Raw genomic sequence first — 22,539 nt, 5'->3', positions numbered from 1 at the left:
TTCAGCTATGTTGCTGAGTGTGTTTACCAGCTGTTCAGTGTGTTCCACTGTTTACTAGTGGAACTTTTAGGGTCACTTATGTATACTATGTATACTATCATATCATCCGAAAATAAAGATATTTTGATTTCTTCCCTTCCTTTTTTTGTAACCAATATCTGATTTAAGGCCCAACGCATGAGATGGAACTGATACCAGATACTGTTAGGGTAGCCAAGAACTTGAGATTGATAGTTCAGAGGCTTATGGGAAATATAAATACTATTGTTCTGTTAAAGGAATGCAGCAATACAATGATTGCTAATGACACTATGTTACACTCATATATGTGTGCCTTGCTCAGCCATTGTTAGAGAAGATTCCTCTTGCAGCAGATGGGAACAAATATAGAGACCCACGGCCAGACAATTTGCAGAGAGTGAGAGATCTTGGAATATTCAACCCTATAAGGGATATTTCCATCAAATCCCTACCCTTAGGGCTCAGGGAACTCTGTGGAAGAGGAGGCAGAAAGCAAAAGAGCCATATGGAATTGAGGACATCAAGGAATCAAGGCCTTATAGACACAACAGAGCTGGCACACATACAAACTCACAGAGACTGGCAGCATGCACAGGGCCTGCATGGGTCTGTACCAGACCAGGGCCCTAGAGCTGAGAGAAGTGGACACACCACCCATCCCTAACCCAGAAGCTATCTCCAATTGATAGTCACTTGCTTATGAAAAATTACTTTTCTCCAAGGGAGTCTCACTGGGAAAACAAACCACCCTTAAGGGTAGGGCCTATGCCCAGCAGTTGATGAGCAATACAAACAGCATCTTTGAAGGTTCTTTGTCTCACAATATTAGGTGAGGGTGTTTGTTTGTTTTGTTTTTTGTTTTTTCTTTCTACCTTACAGGTTCTTTTTGGCTTCTTATGGCTTCCAGTTTGGGCTTTTATATGATTCCTGAGTGTACAAATGTGTGGTGTGGGTCTCTGCATTTATGTTTATTTCTTCTGTTTCTACTTTGGCTGCTTTTCTTGTTTGGTTGTTTTGTCATATTCTGATTTCTTTATTTTTTATTTTATGATTATTCCTTAGATGCCTGTTTCTAATGACACAGAAAAGGTATGGATCTGAATGGAAGGGAGGCAGGGAGGAACTAGAAGGAGTAGAGGGAGGGGAAACTGTAATCAAGATATTGTATGAAAAAAATCTATTTTCAGTAAAAGAAAAACAAATTACCAGAACACAAGAACATATGTTCCATCATGCTTACCTTATCATTGTGTACAATATTAAAGAACATGAAATAACTTGAATGCTTGGTGATAGAAACTCACCAGCTAAGTTGCCTATAGAGACCATAGACTGTTACGCACTTATAAATAAGGAAGTGGCACTTGTAGTTGTTCTCTATTCACTATTCAAGAACTTACCACGAATTAATTAGATTAAATAAAATGACTTATTACTTTAGTTTTGTGACTCAGAAGTCTGATGGGGTCTGACGCAGGTAATGTTCATGTGTCAACAGGGCATCTCCTTGTTCACTGAGGGTGCTGTTTCCTTGCTGGCTGTCAGATAAGGTCTGTTCTTATTCTTCTACTTGAATTCCTTAGTCTGTGTTCTCTTTCCCCCATCTTTAAAGCCAGCAAGAGCAGGTTGAGTCATTTCCATATTTATAATCTCCACCCTCCTTTTCCCCCATGTGTCTGAACCAGCACATAAAGATTTTCCACACTTAAGGACTCCAGTAATTAGACTGGGCCCATTAGGAGAATCCAAAGTCATCTCCCCATGTCAGGGTTTAATCCTTTAATCATACCTGCAAAGCCTCTTTGCCACATGAAGCAACAGATTCAGAGGTTCCAGTGATCTTGAGCATGAACACCGTTGGGGAAGAATTATTCTTTATGTTTGTTTATTTATTATTTAGAGAGAGTGTGCATGCCACAGTGTGGAGGTTAGAGGACAGCTTTCAGGAATTGGTTCTGTCCTTCTACCGTGTAGATTCCCTGGGATGGAACTCAGGTTTTGGAATCAAGAACCTTTATGCACAGAGCCATCTCACAAACCCCTTTTGGGGGAGGAGTATTTGCTTACTACAGCTGTCTATCTAAAAACTTGATAATCATTAAGTACTATGTGGAGTGGGGAGGCCTGATGTGTTTAGACTGATCAGAAGTGTATATACACGTGCTGTGTCTATAAGCATTAAGAAAGGTTTAGAAAGCTACATAACAAGGTACCAATAATTGATTCAACCAAAACAGGATAGTGAATAAGATACATAACAAAAGAAGACTGATATTTTCTAGATATGCCTCATTTTATTTTTTACAAGAGAATATCTTACTATTTGTAAGATAAAAAGGTATTAATTTTTAAATTTTAATGAAGGTTAAAATATTTGAAGATTATGATTTGAATATGTGACAGATTATAAAACATAATGTATTATTAATATGTAAAGCATACTGATTTATCAGATGTAGACTTTATCAGATTGTACCTCGATGATGAGATTACAGGTGTATTTAATTTTCTTTAATTGTATTTAATTTTCTTGTTTTGACGTGCTAATATTTTTGTTTTATGCCACATGTAAGTATAAAAATAATATTAATAGGAAAAATATTTTAAACTACAAAGTAATAAAAAGGCTGGGCACGGTGGCATACACCTTTAATCTCACCACTTGAGAGGCATAGGCAGGGAGATTTCTGTGTGTTCCAGGCCAGCCTGGTCCACATAGTGAGTTTCAGATCAGCCAAGTCCACACAGTGAGACCCTGCGTCCCCCTCCAAAAACAGGAATAGAAAGAGTTATGACATAGCCAACTAAAAATGGCAAGGCCCCTACACAAACCACCAGGGGATGAAAATCTAGAGTACTAATGAATGCGGACAAATGGTCATCTTATTTGAATATTGGGAAATTGCTAACTACATATGATTCTGTCTTTCTGTTTATTAAATTTCCAAGTATTGCTTAATTATTCAAATCAACATGAGAAAGCCAATTTACTCGCCTGATTGAAAACATAACTCTGTCCCTTCTGAAGCTTCTCTGAAAGAAAAGGAAAAGAATGAGAAGGACTGAAGCTTATCAAGCTTAGAAATGTGACAACAGGTAAAAGATGTCACCAAGCTCAGAAGTCTGAAAAGCAGATAAGAGTTAAATTCAATGAGCCAACTGGGGAAAAAAAAAATCAAAGACTGCTATGGGGGGGAAGGAAAAGGCTGAACCTTTCCAGAGAATTCCTGAAAGGCTCAGGGCAGGCAGGAATGCAGTAAAACAAACAAAAAAACAACCCCTGCCACCAAAAGGAAAAAAAAAAAGACAATCACCTGGCTGACAGTGGCCCGAGCCTTAAAACACCAAGCTGCCCTCATCTCTCTGTCTCCATCTAGTGGTGAAGACTGGAGGTTTGCCTCAAGAAAGGTGGGACAAGTGACTGCTGGCTGGGGAGACGGATCAGTGGGTAAAATGTTGCTGGGCTGGATCTTTAGCACCCATGTAAAAAGCAAAGAGCATAAACAAACAAACAAATAAAAGACAATCCCCAGATAGGTGTCACATGCTTGTAATTCCAGCACTGGGGAAGTGGAAATAGGTGAGGTTAACTGGCCAGCCCACTGTCAAGGTCCAAGCCAGAGAAATTGCTGTTTCCAAAAACAAGGTAAATAGGAGATGGATCTGGAAGGAGTTAGGGGGAGAGGAGGAGGGTAAATATGATTAAAATGCATTGCATGACATTCTCAAAGAGCTAATAAAATACTATATTAACAAGGTAGATGAGCCCAAGGAATGATGAGCCCAAGATTGTCCTCTGGTCTCTGTATGCACGCACACACATGAACACATGCATATGCATACACATAAGAATGACTCTAGACTTGGGGGATATTAGGTGAAAGAATATATAAGAGCCTCATCTTCCCCCACAGAGCTCCTCACATTGCCAGCAGGCATAGTTTAGATCTTAAATATTCTGAGGGATTTCTAGTTGCTGGTGGTACCTTCAGATGAGCTGTAGAACACAGCATTGGGGACACACTCTTGAATGGGATATTGGAATGTTGGTCCCTTTTCTTTCTCTGCTTCCTGGCTACCATGAGGTAAACAACTTTGTTTTTCCAAGTGTTCTCTACTATGGTATTCTGCCTCACCACAGACCCAGAAACAATAGACCTACTCACCACAGACTGAAATCTCTGAAATAAAAATCCCTTCATCCTTTTGAGTTTTTTTTTATATGTATTTTGTCATAGTGATGAAAACCTGACTAGGAGCAGCTTAGCTCATAAAATGCTCCCATCCAACTTCCCCAGCTAGTTATACAGTTTATCCTTAGGAGAACTGACTACCCAAGAGAACAGACCTAGGGGTGGAGACAGTAGTTCTACAGTTTATCCTTAGGAGAACTGACTACCCAAGAGAACAGACCTAGGGGTGGAGACAGTAGTTCTACAGTTTATCCTTAGGAGAACTGACTACCCAAGAGAACAGACCTAGGGGTGGAGACAGTAGTTCTACAGTTTATCCTTAGGAGAACTGACTACCCAAGAGAACAGACCTAGGGGTGGAGACAGTAGTTCTACAGTTTATCCTTAGGAGAACTGACTACCCAAGAGAACAGACCTAGGGGTGGAGACAGTAGTTCTACAGTTTATCCTTAGGAGAACTGACTACCCAAGAGAACAGACGTAGGGGTGGAGACAGGCAGGAGTCCCTGTGGCTTCTACCTAACCATAGGGAACACAGGAGTTGACAAACTTGATTGACACACATCAAAAGCTTTTAACAGCTGTTTACTGCTTCTGCTTAGAAACAATAGTGGCTTACTAGACATGTGTGGACAAAACAAACTTGAACTTGTTGAAAACAAAATAATGTACCAGGAACAGAAGCAGCTTCAAAACCTACTATAAATATCTTCAGAGTTATGAGAAATATGACACATATAAAACAAGAATGGGTGAATATTTTTTAAAGGCACATTTGAAGAACATTAAGAATTACAGCAACCATAAAATCCAACAGAAGCACTGATAGATAAAATACAGAAAGTTTCTTAGGAACTAGAGGGAAAGATAAAGCTGACTAGTAGAAATAGGAGAGGAGGAAAAAGAGGCAATGAAATGAAATTCTAAGAAATTCAGCACCTGAATTTTAACTCAAGTTCTAGGAAGAGGCCACACAAAAATAGACCCAATAGACTGCAAAAGGTATATTTCTTTGGACTGAAGAAAGTTTCATAACTATAGAAGTATACTGTTTTACTCAGTACAAAATAGGGTTTAGAAGGCTAACGAATCTACAGCAGCACTAATGTTTACGATAATTCATGGAAAGACAAGGTTCAAATAGTTTTCATAGAGTATGAATTACAAAAAGATCAGTAATGAAATTACATCAAATTTAAAATGGTAGTAAATGTAGAATAGGCTAATAAAGAAATAGTGGGGCATACAGTAGCTACATAATAGCTACACAATCAATATTTGCTGACTAAACTAACACAGCTTACAAAGTATTAAATGATACCAGAAAAGGGTGAATAAATAAAATTCTGTATAAGTATAATCTTTATTACTCAATATAGAACACAATAATTATGAATACAAATAAAAATGGCTTAAAGATTGTTTCTGAGAGGTAGAATTGTGAATGAATTTTATTCTTTTCAATTTTTTTCAAAATTATAGAATGAGAATGTATGTAGTTTTAAGTGATCAAAAATAGTAATAAGAAACCAGGCATGTAGCTCATACACATGACCTCTGTGTCTTGGTGGAAGAGGTAGGAGGAACAGAAGTTTAAGGCCAATCTAGGTCATATAATGAGCTCAAGGTTAGCCTGAGCCAGTTGAGACCTTGCCTCAACAATACTACCATTATCAACAGTTTTTTAAAATTAATGATGAACATAAAGCTATAAACGATTGTCAAATACATTCTAAAAATGTATATTCTTAGTATTTTGCCATCCCCCACCCTCAGGTTTACCTTGGTCCAGAGTCACTACCATTCACATCGAGATCGAGTTCTTGGGGTTTAGTAAATTCGTTATCAGCAACCAGTTCTCGAGACTTAAATACAGCTTGAGTCCTTAACCTGTAAAAATAAATTTAAGAATTTCTAATCCCAAAGCACTGACAGGCTCAACACACACACACACACACACACACACACACACACACACACACACACACACACACACAACTTCCTAAATACACATTAAGTAAGCCCATCAAATTTTCTTTATGGACACATGCGGGAAGATTGAGCTGGTTAGAACATAATGGAAAAACTCAGGATTGTAAATGTTTTCAGAGCACTTTATGTCTCAGTTCCAAAAGGTGAAAGCTTCCAGCTATTCATTGCTGAATGCTTTGCTCACTGTGTTAGTTACTTTTGCAGTTGCTGTGTTAAAACGTTAGACAAAAAAAGCCTGAGGGAGAAAGAGTTTGTTTGGCTCACAGTTTGATGGTGTAGCCCATCACAATGGGGAGGACCTGAAAGTAAGACCTTGAAGCAGCTGGTCACATTGCACTTGTGGTCAGGAAGCAGAAGATGAATGCAAGACGTCAGCTAGCCTTCCTCCTTTTATGTAACCTAGGACTTGAGCTCAGAGAACCATCTACCCACATTTAGAGTTTGCTCTTCCTACCTCAATCAAGCTAATCAGGATAATCCCTCACAGGCATGCCTGGCGGCTTGTTTTGTGTGCTTCTACACCCTGTCATGTCAACAACCAACATTAGCCATCCCAATTTTCATTCCTGTTACAAATACCTGGGTAAATAAATTAATGGAGGAAGGATTTAGTGGACTCATGGTTTCTGAGGTTCCAGCTTATAATAGGTTGGCTCTATTTCTGTGGGCCTGAGGTGAGGCAGAAGAGCATAACAGAGAAAAGCTGCTCAACTCATGTCAGCCTGGAAGCAAAGAGTGACAAGACATTCTCATCAAAGGCACACATTGGTGAGCTAGTCCCCCAAGCAGGCCTGCCTTGTAGATTTTACCACTTCATAATAATGGTACAAATTATAAATTATCAATAGCTTTAATGGAAAAGATTAACTCATTGATGAGTTAATGGATTATTCCATTGGCTCAATTACTTGATTAGACAAGTGTCCTCATGAGCCAATCATTTCCCTTAAGCTCTATCTCTCAACATTGCACTTGTGACTGAGTCTCCAACATATGAGCCTTTTGAGGAAACACTTTAAATAGAAGCCATTCAAGTCACCCTGGTCTAAATAAAAACTCTTGCAACTCTCAAGTATTATTATTGACTCTGTACCCAACTACTCATGTTGACACTTCAAAAAGCTGGGATATCAGTGACAACATATTTTCTTTAGGCCACAGACAAAAATAGAACTAGGTCTCCTGGTTAATTTCTTTTGTCAACTTGACCTAGCTACAGTCATTTGGGAAAAGGGAACCTCCATTGAGAATGTCCCCAACCAGACTGGCCTATGGGCACTTTCTTGATTAATGATTGATGTGAAAGGGTCCAACTCACTATGGGCAGTTCCCCTCAGTGTTGGTGGTCCTGGGTTATAAGAAAGCTGGGCAAAACATGGGAGAAAGTGAGTAAGCAGAATTCCTCTATGGCTTCTGCTTTGGTTCCTACCTGGCTTAATTCCTGCCCTCACTTCCCTTAGTGATGAACTATTTACCTGGAAATCTAAGATGAAATAAACCTTTCCTCCCCAACTTGCTTTTGTTCATGGTGTTTTATCGCAACAATAGAAAACCTAAGACAGAAGGTATGTTATCTACAGAGATTAAGACCATCCTTGTATGTACTGAGAAGGGAAGGGTGTTGAAAACAGCAGCACAAAAACCTACTATCTAGAGTTCAGGGATCAATCACTGACAACAAATATGTGATGCCTAATGTCCATTCCTTCAGTCTTTCAGAAAATGTTCTTTGGTTATATGTATATTCTTTGACTATGAAATAAAAGCCGGGTGGTGGTGGTGTATGCCTTTAATTCCAGCATGCAGGAGGCAGAAGCAGGTGAATCTCTGAGAGTTTGAGGCCAGGTTGGTCTACAAAGAGAATTCCAGGATGGCCAGGACTGTTACACAGAGAAAACTTATCTCGAAAAACCAAACCAACCAGCCAAACAAACAAAAACTATGAAATAAAACTATTATGTGTTTTGTAAAATCACCATGAACATAGTATTTGTCACCATCAAAAGACATTCTTTTAACTGTAACTACACATGGTGATATACAGAGAGATGGAATTTGCAGTATTATTACTGTGTAGTGACATGCAAGTCATTAGTAAATGAAGGTATAAAATGCTAAAATCAGGCAATTATGAGAAAGGAGTATGAAAAATAGTAACAGCAGCAGTCAGAATAGCTTCTGCCCAAGGTGATACATTTTTAAGTGGTGAAGGTGGTACATTTTTCATAGCTAGGTATACATTATGTGTACTCTAAATGCCAGAGACAAAGACAAATATTTATAAAGAGCTTTGACATTACTCATTACAAATGCACTACTTTACTCTTATTTCCAAAAGAATGTACGGCGGTTCTTGGCACTGCAATCAATTGTGTTCTGGATAAATCTTCTTTGACCAATTTAGAAAGGACTCACAAAGCAAGACTTTCTGAAAGCATTGACTATGTAATCTCAAGGTGGAAGAATCAATTATAAATCAGAATTAGTAAGTGTTATTGTCTTCCCAAATGCATTTCAATGGGAAAGTCTCATCCCCAAACTCTGAACTACTTTAACTTCTTTAATTCTATGCTACTCATTTGGTATTCAATTATAGAGTGTCTTTCCAATACATTTCCTGAATATCCTAGGCACAATAAATAATGCTGTATGCATAGCCAGTATTAATTTATTACTGTAATTGAACTGAGTTATCTGACCATTTAAATTACAAATTCAGTAAAGATATACAATAGTCCATATTATGTATAAATTAGTGTGTGAGACTGTGCATAACACACTGAAAGAGATCAGGTTTTATTCATCTAGGTATTCTCCCCACATAGTTTTGGGCAAAAATAATAAATACCTTTCTAAAACAATGAAAATTGAACTGAGTTATAGACTATATTATACAAAATATACTATGATGCTCTTTTGTATATATCCCATAACTTAAAGAACCCAGTGAGAAAGAAACCAGACCTAAAACTAAGTAAGGTGTAGATAACTGGGAAAGGAAAGCAAACATATTTAAACCAGACGAGAAGGTATGGCTTGAGAAAGAACGATGAATAGTATATGGAAAGGGTTTCAACCAGATACATTTTCAGAGAAAAACATTTCTTAGGAAAAATGGGGCAAATGGGTACAGAGATAACTGCAAATCATAGAAAGCTCTGCAAAAGAGGATGATCAGCAGTAGCTAATCTAGAAATAATTTTTTATCAGTTTTTAAAATTCAGAAGTGGTAAAATAAAGGCACTGTATTAGGAGGGTTCATTCACCACAGATATTTTTGGTTTATGACCCTACTGGGCAGACTTTCAGATAACTCTTAAGTGATAAAACTGCCAGAATCTGAAAAGCAGGCCAGAGAGTAGGCTGACTTTTGGCCTAGAAATGTGAATTGTGATATTGATTAAACAGATAAATCAAGGCCCTCACTTCTGGCCCATCCCAGCTAACCAAGCAGGAAGAGAGAACCTTCTCTAGTTAAAAATGTCTTCAGCCAGGTGTGGTCAAAGCTGTAACCTCAGCACCTGGGAGGAGGCAGGAGAAAACACAGGTTTGGGCTAGCTTGGGCCACAGGCAGAATCTGTCTTAAAAAGCCTCCATCCCATTATCTGAAGTGACTGTTTAATCTGGGCACCTCACTTGAAGCTTCTGATCAAGAACTTCTTGACTTGGGAGAATTTTGTTTTATAGTCAGAGCTACAAACAGCAAATGAAATGGCAGAACTGGGATGGCCAAGACTCAGAACCACAAAGCCCTTTAACAGATGCTGAAGGCAGCAGAGGCCAGTAAGATGAGGTCTGAAGACGGACAGGACTGTGCCTGGGCGCTGTTTCATGGGTTGTATATGTTTACAAGTCCTGATCAACAAGACCGAAAGCACTTGAGGAGAAAACACTGAGGATTTTCCAACACTACGGATGGTAACGACCTAGGGTAATAGTCATCCCTGCAATAGAATTGATTAAATCACATGATAATCTGAGGAGAGGAATTCTGAATATGGGAAATAAACAGTCCGCTGAAAAGGAAAATTAGGATAGAGAGAATGGATCCATGAGGGAGCTCAAACTATTTTTGTAGAGTTTTCCAGAAGACAGAAATCTTTAGAGTTTAAGAAACAAAAAGTGTGGCCCGGCATGGTGGTATGCGCCTTTAATCCCAGCACTGGGGAGGCAGAGGCAGGCGGATGTCTGTGAGTTTGAGGCCAGTCTGGTCTACAAAGTTAATTGCAGGATAGCACCTTTAATCCCAGACACAAAGAACACTTCTGAATAGCCTTGAAAGAAATCGAAAGGCAGAAAATCTCTAAAAAGAAACAGAAGACATAAATAAAAACAAGGCAGAAACTGTACTTTGGAAACATGCTCATCTGAGATAAGAAAAAAAAAATTCAGCAAAAATGGAAAGAAAACAAACCTCACAAGATTATTGTTAATTATGACTAAGAGGCCAAAAAGGAGAGTCAGACACTTGACTAGAGCTGAAGAGGAATAACACAGGGCAAAGAAAAGCAGCAGCAGCTCCCAGGATCAGATCTCAGGGACCATAACAAAAAAATTACATTTCTGTACATGAAGTTTAAGGAAGGAACATGGTGGGGCTCAAAAAGCGATACAAAAAAAAAAAAAAAAAAAAAAAAAAAAAAAAAAAGGTTCAAGAACTCCTAAATATACCGAATCTTCGAATCTTCATAATGACGAAACAGTTTGTGTTCTTCATCAGCACTAGACAATTGAAGAAAAAAAAAAAGCAGCAGCAGATAATCATACACACTGAACTAATGTTAATTCACTAGTTTCTGAATTATGTAACATGCAGCCATTGGTGAAGGGCATCTGGAATATCTCTGTAACATTTTTAAAAGTACTCATGAACTTATAATTATTTCAAATAAAGTTTAAAAGTAACTATGAATATGTATAGTTTAAAAATATATACACATACAAGATTTTCCTCAAAAACTCTATTTCTTAGGTCTTTTTTCTCAGCTAGTATTATAAAGAGATGAGTGTATCTTATAAGAATCTATAGAGGATGGTGACCAAGAAGGCAACAAGCAAGGAGACAGAGGGATTTCCCTTGGGAAATTTGCAATTCATTATTCTTTAAAGAACATAAAGGCTACATTTTAGGATTTTAAATATACTTATATCTGATTTATTACTACTTTTCTTCAATTAAACAGTAAACTTTATGCATATGAATGTAAAATGCATACTGAATAGTATAAAACAGCAAACAGCAACCCAGCGTTTGAAACCCAGTTCTAAGGAGATGATTGCTAAGGGAAGAATAATCAGGGTAAAGATCTATACAGAACACAAGCCCTGGGATTGACCCCAGCACCCAGTGAAAATAAATAAAAAGGAAGGTACAGAGAGTGAATATGATCAGCACACACACATGTACTTGTATAAAAATGTCCTTATGTAATACACTACCACATGCTATGAAATACACAATGAAAAATTAAAAAAGGTTACTTTTTAATAGAAAAAGAAGAAAGTATAAATGTGAGTATGTTCATTAGAACTAGTTATAAGGCAGGCTATGTTCAGGACTAGTAAGGATTAAATTTAAACAAGTCTAATGATTTGTTTTATTTTATAGGATGGCAGAAAGACATGAATATAGGATGATGACAACTAATTACACTTCTTTGCAATCTGATTCTACACTGAGAAATAATAGGATTTAACCTAATCTCTAACTCTCCATAGGGACATCAAATAGCAAAACACATGGCATTTGAAGTATGATGAAAGTAACCACTGGGACTTGGGAGACAGTTCTGTGGGTAAAGAACTTGCTGTGCAAGCAAGAGGCCTTGAGTTCAAGTTCCCAGACAGGCATGGTTACATGTGCTTGTAACCCTAGCATTGGGGGTGGTTAGATAGGTGGATCCCAGAAGCTCAATGGACATCCAACCTAGTTGAGATGGTGAGCTACTGATTTAGTAGACTCTGTCTTAATGAAGTAAGGTAGAGAATGACAGATGAAGACACTTGGAAGTCCTCCTCTGGCCTCCACATGTGTGCTTATAGGCACAAGCATCCATGTACATACTTACATGCCTATCTTCTGTATAAGGCAGGAATTGACTTGTAGTCATAGTTGGTATGCACTCCAACAAAGCAAGATGCTGAAGAACCTCTGTGAACAGTGTGGTGATTGTGTATCCCAATAAAGCTTACCTGGAGATCAGAGGACAGAGCCAGCCACTAAATTAAACAGAGAGGTCAAGCAGTGGTGGCACACACCTTTAATCCTATCACTTGGAAGGCAGAGATTCATCTGGATCTCTGTGAGTTCAAGGCCATACTGGGCTACATGAGAGAAACAGAGCCAGGTAGTGGTGACACACACCTTTAATCCCAGGAAGTAATATGGCAGGACACAGAAAGGTATATAAAGTGTGAGGAAACAGCCTCTCTTGAGGCTGAGGATTTCATAGAGGTAAGCTAGTGGCTGGCTGGTCTGCCTCTCTGATCTTTCAGTTTTCACCCCAATATCTGGCTCTGCTTTTTTTTTTTTTACTATAAGATTTTAAGATTTGTATTATAAGATTTTATTATAATATTTGTGTTATAGAACTGAGGTTTGTAAAAACCAGCATTTGAAATTGCATTCTCCAACTGACAGGCAGTGCTGAAAGAAGAGACAGGACTCACCAGTCATAATCCAGTCGGGACTGGTGCAGCTGCTGCTGTTTGAGGAGAAGCTTTGTCTCTTGCTGGGCCAGAAGATGTTGAAGGCGTTCCTTTTCAATTTCTAGTTCCATCTTCTGAAGCATCAACTGCTGCCTCCGATCTTCTGAGAGCTGCTTTTTGACATCAGTCTCACTGGGGTGCACTGTCACTCGGCCAGGCAGGAGAGATGGCCAGGAAAGCCCACACTGACTGCACGACGCCGGCCGTGTCTTACAGTACTGAGGGGCCATGTTCGCAGGATGGTAGTTCTCATGAACATAATCTTCACCTTCAGAGCATTTATGACCACAGTACTGACTCAGTGCTGCAGGTGGAAGGTGTGGGTATTCCTTCATCTTCATCTCTTCTGAAGGCAGGACTCTCTCTATCGGGGCTGCCTCTACTGGTTTCCTCCCTGGAGATTCATAAGTACCTGTTCTGGTTTCTGATGGCACCCTCTCTAAATGCTCTTTGGGAGGATGAAGTGTTACTGGTTTCAAAGAATTATTCCTCACTGCCATAAGGGACTCTGAAACTGAGTCCTGGTTTGCTGACTTAGGCCTTGCCTTGGTCTGACAGTAGGTTTGTGGTTTGGCTACACTCAGGTAGGAACCATCCAGGTCCATCAATGAAGACTGCTGAGTACTTTTCCTGTTGGCTATCTAAGAAGAAACATAGAAAAAACAACTTGTGGGTTATGTTTTTTAGAAATCAATGATATATGTTCACTAAACCAAAACTCTTATCTCCTTTTCTTAAATATTATAGTATCCACATTGCTAATGTTTCACAAAGCCACATCCATTTTCAAACAACCTTTATTTCAGCAAATCTATAGGAGGATTAAAAAAAAATCCAGCATTATTATGCTGCTTACAAAAATCTTCGGTGATTTTAGGAGTTGCAAGTACTTAAGGTTACATAAAATCAACTTTAAGATGCAAACACATTAAATATTAATATCTAAAATTGTCTATATTTGAATATTGAGCCAAGAAATCCATGCAGTCACCTTAAATATTCTTTGATTGGCTATTACACAGAACAAGATTTGATGTACAACATTTCATATTATTCATACTGCTAGATGAGGTTTTATAAATATCTTTAGAGAATACAGATACAACCAACTACTTTCAACATATATAATTCTAACAAAAAACAATTATTTAAACATAAAATATTTAATTTCAACTACAAACATAAGTGATTTTTCAATTAAACCATTCAAGTGGTTATAGTCTAATAGAACTATGCAGAAAGGAAGCAGTGGTACATTTGAGCTGCCAGGTGAGGAGTAAGCGTTCCTAACATTTTAGCTGTAAACCTGTTCTATGAGGAGAGTGAAACTTCATCTGTATCAATTATTCTCAAACTTGAGAATTACCTGAAGGGCTTGTTAAGCATAAAAGGCTAGTTTCAGCCACAGAGTTTCCAACTCTGCTCAGGATAGTCAGCTCATTTGCATCTCTAAGAGGGTTTCAGGTGATGTTGATGTTGATCTGGGACCAGGCTTTGGAAATTGCTGGTCTAGACTAAGGCATCTAACTGTTTACCTCAGCCTTAGAAAACTGAGTGAGTACCAGTTTGGCTCTGAACATCTTTGATTTACTATAAGTAAGCAGGTTCTCCTCTGAGTGCCTTTCGAAATATGGTTTATCTAAAATCTAGGCTGCTCAAGTTGAAATATTTTAGTTTCATGCAAATGCTGAGTGTACTGCAGATAAGCAGTTTGTTCATGAAGTTGGATACTTGGGATTAACAAAACATTAACAAAGTTAATGCAGAAGAACCTTAAATGAAATTGACAGGGAAAAGTATAACCCTGAAAATGAGTCCAACAAAGTTTAGATTCTTCCAAGGGCAGATAATCTTCTACAGCCCAAACCCTCCCATCAACTTAGACACCAGGCATCACATATGAGAGGCACCAAGTGCCAATTACTTAACTACAAAGATGGGTTCTTCAAAGTGCTGTCATTCCTAGCAGTGTAGATCCCTTGGGAAGCCGAGTATAACCTTTAGCACAAAGGCTGAAAGGCACAAATCCTGTACCTCTGGAGAAACTACATTCCCCACACAGACTCCACTCAAAGATAAGCCAAGAGAACACTAAGCAGACGTAAATGAGAAAGATGTTTGAAATAGTCTTTATAGCTTCCACTCACATCTTCCTCTTCCCTCTGGCTTTCATTTAAAGTCCATTTACATAAACTCTCTTTTTTTTTTTTTTTTTGGTTTTTTTCGAGACAGGGTTTCTCTGTGTAGCTTTGCACCTTTCCTGGGACTCACTTGGTAGTCCAGGCTGGCCTCACAGAGATGCGCCTGCCTCTGCCTCCCGAGTGCTGGGATTAAAGGCGTGCGCCACCACCACCCAACAACATAAACTCTTTTACTTTGTTGCCATTTCCTATCTGTATTCAAGGAAGTCCAGAAAGCCATTAATAGTACTGAATAGTACTATTAACCAAAAAACCAAAAAAACCTTAAATCTTCCCCACCCTGGCAGGTTTCTGGCCAATCCTAGTCCTGAGTTATTCCATTTTGTCTAGAGCACCTGCTTTGTCCCCAGTCACTCAATGCTGGGTACAAATACTGAGACAGAATGACTTGGTGTCTTGTTCATAAATAATCACTGTCTGCCTAGCATCATAAAGCATAGACTGATGAGTGACTTATTCAAGCTTATTAAAAAAAACTACCACCTTTCAGCTTATTGGACACCACAAACCAATGAACGAAGCAGCCACAAATCTGAACACAGAGAACCAGCTCAGCTGTTCAGTTCCCTCAAACTAGTATCTTCAGATCTGTTCTCAACTCAGCACCCGCCTACCTGATTGGAACCATACATCTACTATGGTTAGCTCCCATACACTCGTTTCTAACTTTCTGTCACCTATACGTAATTGATTGAAGTGCGACCTATCATTCAAGTGCCAGATATTATCAGAATGGAATGGAATATTGCCATGGTTATGACTCCAAAGGAATGTATAAGTGCTTAGTGAAAGTGAATCTATTAACATTCAATATATTCTGACCCTGCAGAAGGGCACAAAGGTGTTCATATATGCTAATGGCATAGCTTGCTAATAACACACCCACTGAAGTAATTTTTCACTTTTCATGGATAATTATTTGCACACTGAGGTAAGCTTATTTGCTCAAGGTTGTTGAGAGAAATATCCCTTTCACAGTAAACTAATAAATTACCATCTCTACATTCATTTCCTATTGGCACTACAGTGAATTACTACAAACTCTGCAGTGTAGGACAACACAAATGTCTTCTCCAAAGATTGTGGAGGTCAGAAATTAGAAATCTATCTCACTGGGCTCAAGTCCAGGCTATGGCAGAGCTTGTTCTTTTGGGAAGCCCTGAGGAGAGAATCTATCCCCCCTCACCATACTTTTTAAAGCTTCTAGTGCCCATATATATTCCTTGGTTTGGGGTCTCTCCTCCATCTTCAAAGTGCATCACTCCAGCTTCTGCTTCCAACATCATAGTGTCCTGTGCTCTGATTTCTTTCTTATTCTTTTTGGACTATAGGGGACACCTATCCAGGTAATCCAGGGTGATTTCCTCATCTCCTAATCCTTAGCTTAATCACATATGCAAAGTCCTTTTGTTCATAAAGTTCATTTAAGTTCATACAATTGATATTTACGGGTTGCAGGATTTAGGGCATAGGTGTGTGTGTGTGTGTGTGTGTGTGTGTGTGTGTGTGTGTGTGTGTGTGTGTATCTGTATATGAACTTTTGGGTTTATACATACTATATTCTCTTATATTTTTGGTTGTGAGCCTAGCCTTTAACGGCTGAGCCATCTCTCCAGCCCATATTCTCAATAAGTATGTTTTGACTGCATCATGTTATTGAGAAAATTCAAACTGAGTTTTGAGCTAGTAATGAAAGAAAATTAGAATCTTAGCACTTGATGGGAAAAACAGAAGAATCACAAAGCCATCTGGGTTCTGTAGCAGGTTCCAGACCAACCTGGCCTACGCAGAAAGATTCTGTCTCAAAAAAAAAAAAAAAAAAAAAATTAGATCTAAGATTAGGCTAAATCATGTGTTACCAAGAGAAAAGCTAGAAAAGAAATAGAAATCAAACTTCCTAAAAGGTTCTAAATATAAAATTCAGCTGCTTTATTAGTAGAGTTGAAGATATCTAACGCCTTTGGGATCCATGCAAATAACAATAGACCCGAATGAAACAGATGTGTTTTTCTTTCTAGAGTTGCTCCATGCCCTTGCATGTGGCATTAACAAACACAAATTTACTTAACAAAGGCTTAAACTAACAAAAAATCCTGAATTGTTTCTGTAACATATGGGTATTTAAACACCTGCATTACATTTTTATTTAGGGCCTGTATGTGCATGCACACGTGTGCACAAGCACACAGCTACCATGATACTCACACAGAGGTCAGAGGACAACTTGTGGGGGTTGGTTCTTTCCTTCAACCACATGGGTCCTAGGATCAAACCAAGGTTGTCAGGCTTGGTAGCCAGCACCTTTACCCCATGGACCATCTCTCTAGCCTACATATGGGCTTAATATGAAACTTTCAGATAAGTAACACAAACTTAGACAATACTTTTTTAAAAATAGAGCCAAATTTTCTAATAAAATAAACAGCTTAAGGGTATGGCTTATGAAATTTCACATTTGTTTACATGGATGTAACTATCTCCCTGGTCAAGTTATAGAACACCTCTATCACCCAGAAGTTCCTTTGTATGCTTTCTGGTCAACACCTTTGCTCTATGCTCGTCAGTTATACATTTATTGATTTACACCTACAATAAATCAACATTCTTTTTTTTTTTTTTTTGGTTTTTCGAGACAGGGTTTCTCTGTGTAGCTTTGCGCCTTTCCTGGAACTTGCTTTGGGGACCAGGCTGGCCTCGAACTCACAGAGATCCGCCTGCCTCTGCCTCCCGAGTGCTGGGATTAAAGGAGTGCGCCACCACCGCCCGGCCTTCATTGTTTTTTTATCACTATACAGTTTTGTTGTATGGCTAAGGCACAATTTATTTTTCTCTTATTAATGGGGGCACCCATTTAGAGCTGCTATTGTTCTTATATGTGTTTTTTTAAATATTTGTTATTTTTTTAATTTAATATAATTACATCATTTTTTCCAATTCCATCCCATTTCTTCTCTTCACACATAAACCGGCCTAATTCATTTAATGTTATCTGTATGTACATGATTTCAGAGATGACTACTTGGTATTGAGTAACCAATTTGGGGGCTCTTCCCTGAGGAAGACTATTTTTCCCCCTCTCAGCATTTCTGAGTTTTAGCCTAGGGGTTGGGGTCCCAGTGAGATTTCTCCCTTCCATGTTAGCACGTCGACTGGTGTCATCTTTGTTCAAGTCTTGTCTAGACAGCCAAGTTGGTGAGATGTCACGGGTATAGCCCTCTGACATTTCTAAGAAATCTTCCTGTTCTCTGGCTCTTACAACTTTTTTTCTTGCCTCTCGTCCACTATGATCCCTGAGTCTTGAATATAAGAGTTGTGTTGTAGATGTATCAGTTGTGGCCTGGCACCACACGGCCACTTCTTTTCTGTATTTTGATTAGTAATGGTTTTCCTTAATGGTCTCTGTCTGTAAATTTTTCTTTATAGCTGAACAGTATTCCACAGTGTATATGTACCACATTTTCATTATCTGTCAGTTGAAAGACACCCAGGTTATTTCCATTTCCTAGCTATAGTGAATAAAGTGGTAATGAACATGACACAGTATCTGTGATGTAGGATATTAAGTCCTTTGGGTATATGCAAAGAAGTAGAACAGTTGGGTCATATGGAAGATTTACTTTTAGCTTTTGAAGGATTCTCCACCCATTTCCAGAGTGGCTGCACCAGTCTGCAAACCTGCCAACAGTGAATTGCTGTTAATGTTTCCTCACATCCTCCAGCATCAGTCCTCAGTTGTTTGGTTGATCTTTGCCCTTCTGACTAGAGTAAGGGGAAATCTCCTTTTTTTTTTTTTGAGGTATTTCTTTGCCATTTTTATTTCTTCCTTTGAATGCAATTTGTTCAGGTTCATGGCACATATTTTGAATGGGTCAGGTTGGTTTTTGTGTTTTGTTTCTTAATCTTTGTTTTTTGAGCTCTTTTTCTGTCAGATGTATCACTGGCCAAGATTCTCTCCCATCCTATGGACTCTCCCTTTAAGTGATATTTTAGTTGTGCAGAACTTTTTAGTTTTATGAGGTCTTACTTCTCAGTTATTGGCAAATGGGGTCTAACAGGAAGTCCTGTAAGATACCACCCATGTCTTCCCCTATCAATTTCAGTGTCTGCCGTTTCACATTTAGGTCGATCCATTTGGAGGTAGTTTGGTGCAAGGGGATAGATAGCAGTCTAGTTTCACTCTTCTGCATATGGACATCCAGTTTCCCCAGTACCATGTGTTGAAAATGTCAAATATTAGATGGCTGTAGTGATTCACACTCATGTTTAGGATCTTCAATTCTGTTTCACTGGTCTACATCTGTCCTTTTGTACAAGTATCATATTATTTTTATTACTATGGCTCTGTAGTATAATTTAAGAATAGGAATGATAATCCTTCCAACATCCCCCCTCATGATCATTTTGGCTATCCAGGGTATTTTTTGATTCCATAAGAATTTGGGGATTTTTTTCTAATTCTATAAAGAATGAGGTGAGGAATTTGATGAGATTGTATTGAATCTATAAGTGGCTTTTGGTAGAATGGTCATTTCCACAATATTAATGCTACTAATCCACAAACATGGGGTGTTTTTACATTTTTCTGGTCTTTTATCTCTTTTTTCAGAGATTTAAAGTATTCGTTATAGAGATCTTTCATCCCTCTGGCTAGGCTTATTCCTAGGTATTTTATTTTCTCTATTAATATCTCTCTGGGCTATTGTGAATGTCCATAATATCTTGTTCCATAGGCTCATCATTGGTGCACAAAAAGCTACTGCTTTGTACTGAGTTGATTCTGTATTCTGCCACATTGCTGAAATTGTTGGTAATTTCTAGTTTTTTGGTAAAATTTTTGGGATCTCTTCTGTTTGACTTCTTTTCCTACTTGTAGCCCTTTAACTTCCTTTGCTTGCCTTATTGTTCTGGCTAGTGCTTTGAGCACAATATTGAAAGTGAATAGAGATATTGGGATAGCCCTGTCTCACTCCTGACTTTAATGGGATTGCTTCAAGTATTTCTCCATATAAGAGTACATTGGCTTTCACATATAAGTTTCTCATATATAGTTTTTATTATGTTGAGATACATTTCTTCTAACTCTAAGATTTTTATCATGAAGATATGTTGGATTTTGTCAAAGGCTTTTCATGTATTGATTGAGATAATCATAATTTTTAGTCCATATTAGTCCATTATGTGGTTTATTACATTGACTTCCAGATGTTGAAGCATTCCTGTATTTGAGGAGTGTTTTTTGTTCTACTGTGGCTTTCAATAATCTTTGTCCTGTATACTTACTGTTTCAACTATGATATACAACATGGACATTCTTGTTTGGCCCTGTCTATTCAATGTTCTGTGTGCTGCTTGTATTTTTATGGGTGTGCCCTGAAACCTGGGGAAGTTTTCTCCTATGACTTTGTTGAATATTTGGTCTATGCCACAGACCTGGGATTCTTTTCCCTCATCTATTCCTATAATTCAAAGGTTTGGCATGCTTCATGGTATCTGACATTTCCTGCATGTTTCTTTCCTGTATTTCCTTTAATTTTTCATATTCTTTGCTTATTTCATCTAGATCCTCCACTTTATCTTTGGATAATCCATTGATATCCATTGATAATCTGTTCTGCTTGATCCATTCTACTTGTAAGGCTTTTGAGTCTTTTCACTGGGTTATTGGGTTTTCCAATTATAACTTCATTGCAGTTTGAGTCCTTGTCAATGCTTCTATTTCTTTATTGAATTCCATTTTCAAACCCTGAATTGTCTTCACCATTCCCAGCCTTATATTTATGTTTTATTGAACATTACTCAGATGCTTATCCTTTATATGATCATTAAGTTCATTGAGCTGTTTGTATGTGCCTTTAAAACTTCTTGAATTCTTCTGAACAGGAACAATTATTCTTTCATATCATATGTCCTAGGGGTCATCTAGGTAATTGTCACTGGAGAACATTTCTATACAACTGGTGGTTTTGAGGTGTGGAGTGGGGAATACTGCCTTGATCTTTCATATTCTTTGTATTTTTGCAACAAGATTTTAGCATTTGAACCTCCCTTGTTGGTCCTGTGTCTGATATGGAGACAGCAGGCTAGGGGTCATGTGCAGGCTGGGTTCGGCCTGAAGACGGGGTATTCTTTAGAAAGAATGAAGTCAGGTGGGGGTAGGAAGCTTGCCTGGCCTTCATGATGCAGGTTCTGATCCAAAACTGTAGTTTGGGGGGTAAATCTGGGGGTGGGATGGTTTGTGGAGGAGAGGATCAGGTAGACTCCCCAGCCTGGACCCTGGTGAAGGATGTGCATGATCTTTATTAGAAACTAACATGATCGTTTTATTTTATATCCCATCAACATAGTATAAAATCCTTAGTTGTTCCACATTCTCACTAACACTTGGTCATACACTTTTATTTTTAATCATTCTGTCATGTAGAGAAGTCTCATTATATTTTAAATTTTAAGTTTCTATCATGTGAAATGGTACTAATCAACTTTTCCTTATCAGCTGACCCATCTAGATAATTCCTTACAGGCACGCATGCCCAGAAGCTAACCCAAACTAGATAGTCCTTCATAGGCAAGTCTCTCAGGTGACTCCAGATCCTGTCAAGCTGATGACCAATATTACAAAAACAAGGAAGAAATCTGTGCTAATTATTTCTAATGAGAAAACTTGGTGTAAATGATCATGTTCAGTGACCAATGAATAGTCACGTTCCCCAAACACCTGTCACTTAGGGGGTTCTGGTAGTGTGTGTGTGTGTGTGTGTGTGTGTGTGTGTGTGTGTGTGTGTTGTGCATGCAGTTGGTATTTGAACCAGTAGTGGGAGGGTACGCAAGCATGCTACTATTAATCCATATCTTCAACCTCACATAGGCAATTGTTAACTTAGAACCTAGAATGTACTGTGTCAACTGTTTTAGATACAAAACTCTTAATATTATTATCAGCTCTACAGATATACAAGACAGCTTTTTTCTTTCTTTTGGAGACAGGGTCTCTCTCTGTAGTACTGGCTGTCCTGGAGCTTGTTATATAGACCAGGCTGGCCTCAAACTCACAGAAATACTCTTGTCTTTGCCTCCCAAGGGCTGGGAAAGCTATTTTAATTACCATTTTATGGATAAGAAAATGAGGTTTGGTCAAGCTAAGTTTACCAAGTTCCCATCAATATTTCATGTGAGACATGCCCTAGATGTCCTTTACTCCATACTTCCTTCTTTGAAAACAGATATTTTAAAATTAATTTTATTTGTATGGATATTCTGCCTGCATATATATCTGGGTACCAACTGCATACCTGGTGTTAGGGCCAGAAGAGATTGTCCAGTCCTGCTGGACATATGGTTGTGAGCTGTTGTGTGGGTGCTGAGAATCAAACCCACATCCATTAGAGATGCCAGTAATCTCAACTACTGATCCATCTCTCTAGCTC

General features: G+C 38.4%; 1 protein-coding gene across 5 annotated transcripts in view; it reads right to left on the bottom strand.

Moving 5' to 3' along the window:
• The window catches only part of Kiaa1328 (KIAA1328 ortholog), a 284,149-nt gene that overhangs the window by 85,332 nt on the left and 176,278 nt on the right, over nucleotides 1-22,539 (bottom strand). For all 5 annotated transcript variants that reach the window (XM_028867149.2, XM_028867152.2, XM_037197016.1 and 2 more), the window contains 2 exons: nucleotides 12,876-13,555; nucleotides 5,997-6,104 (listed from right to left, as the gene is read on the bottom strand). In XM_028867149.2, coding sequence (XP_028722982.2) covers nucleotides 5,997-6,104; nucleotides 12,876-13,555 — 788 coding nt within the window. The remainder of the gene's footprint in view (nucleotides 1-5,996; nucleotides 6,105-12,875; nucleotides 13,556-22,539) is intronic.

The sequence above is a fragment of the Peromyscus leucopus genome, chromosome 19 (genome assembly GCF_004664715.2).
Source record: "Peromyscus leucopus breed LL Stock chromosome 19, UCI_PerLeu_2.1, whole genome shotgun sequence".
In the NCBI taxonomy this organism is placed as follows: Eukaryota; Metazoa; Chordata; class Mammalia; order Rodentia; family Cricetidae; genus Peromyscus; species Peromyscus leucopus.
Note: the sequence above shows the minus strand (reverse complement) of the source record. Positions and strands in the feature narration are given on the sequence as shown.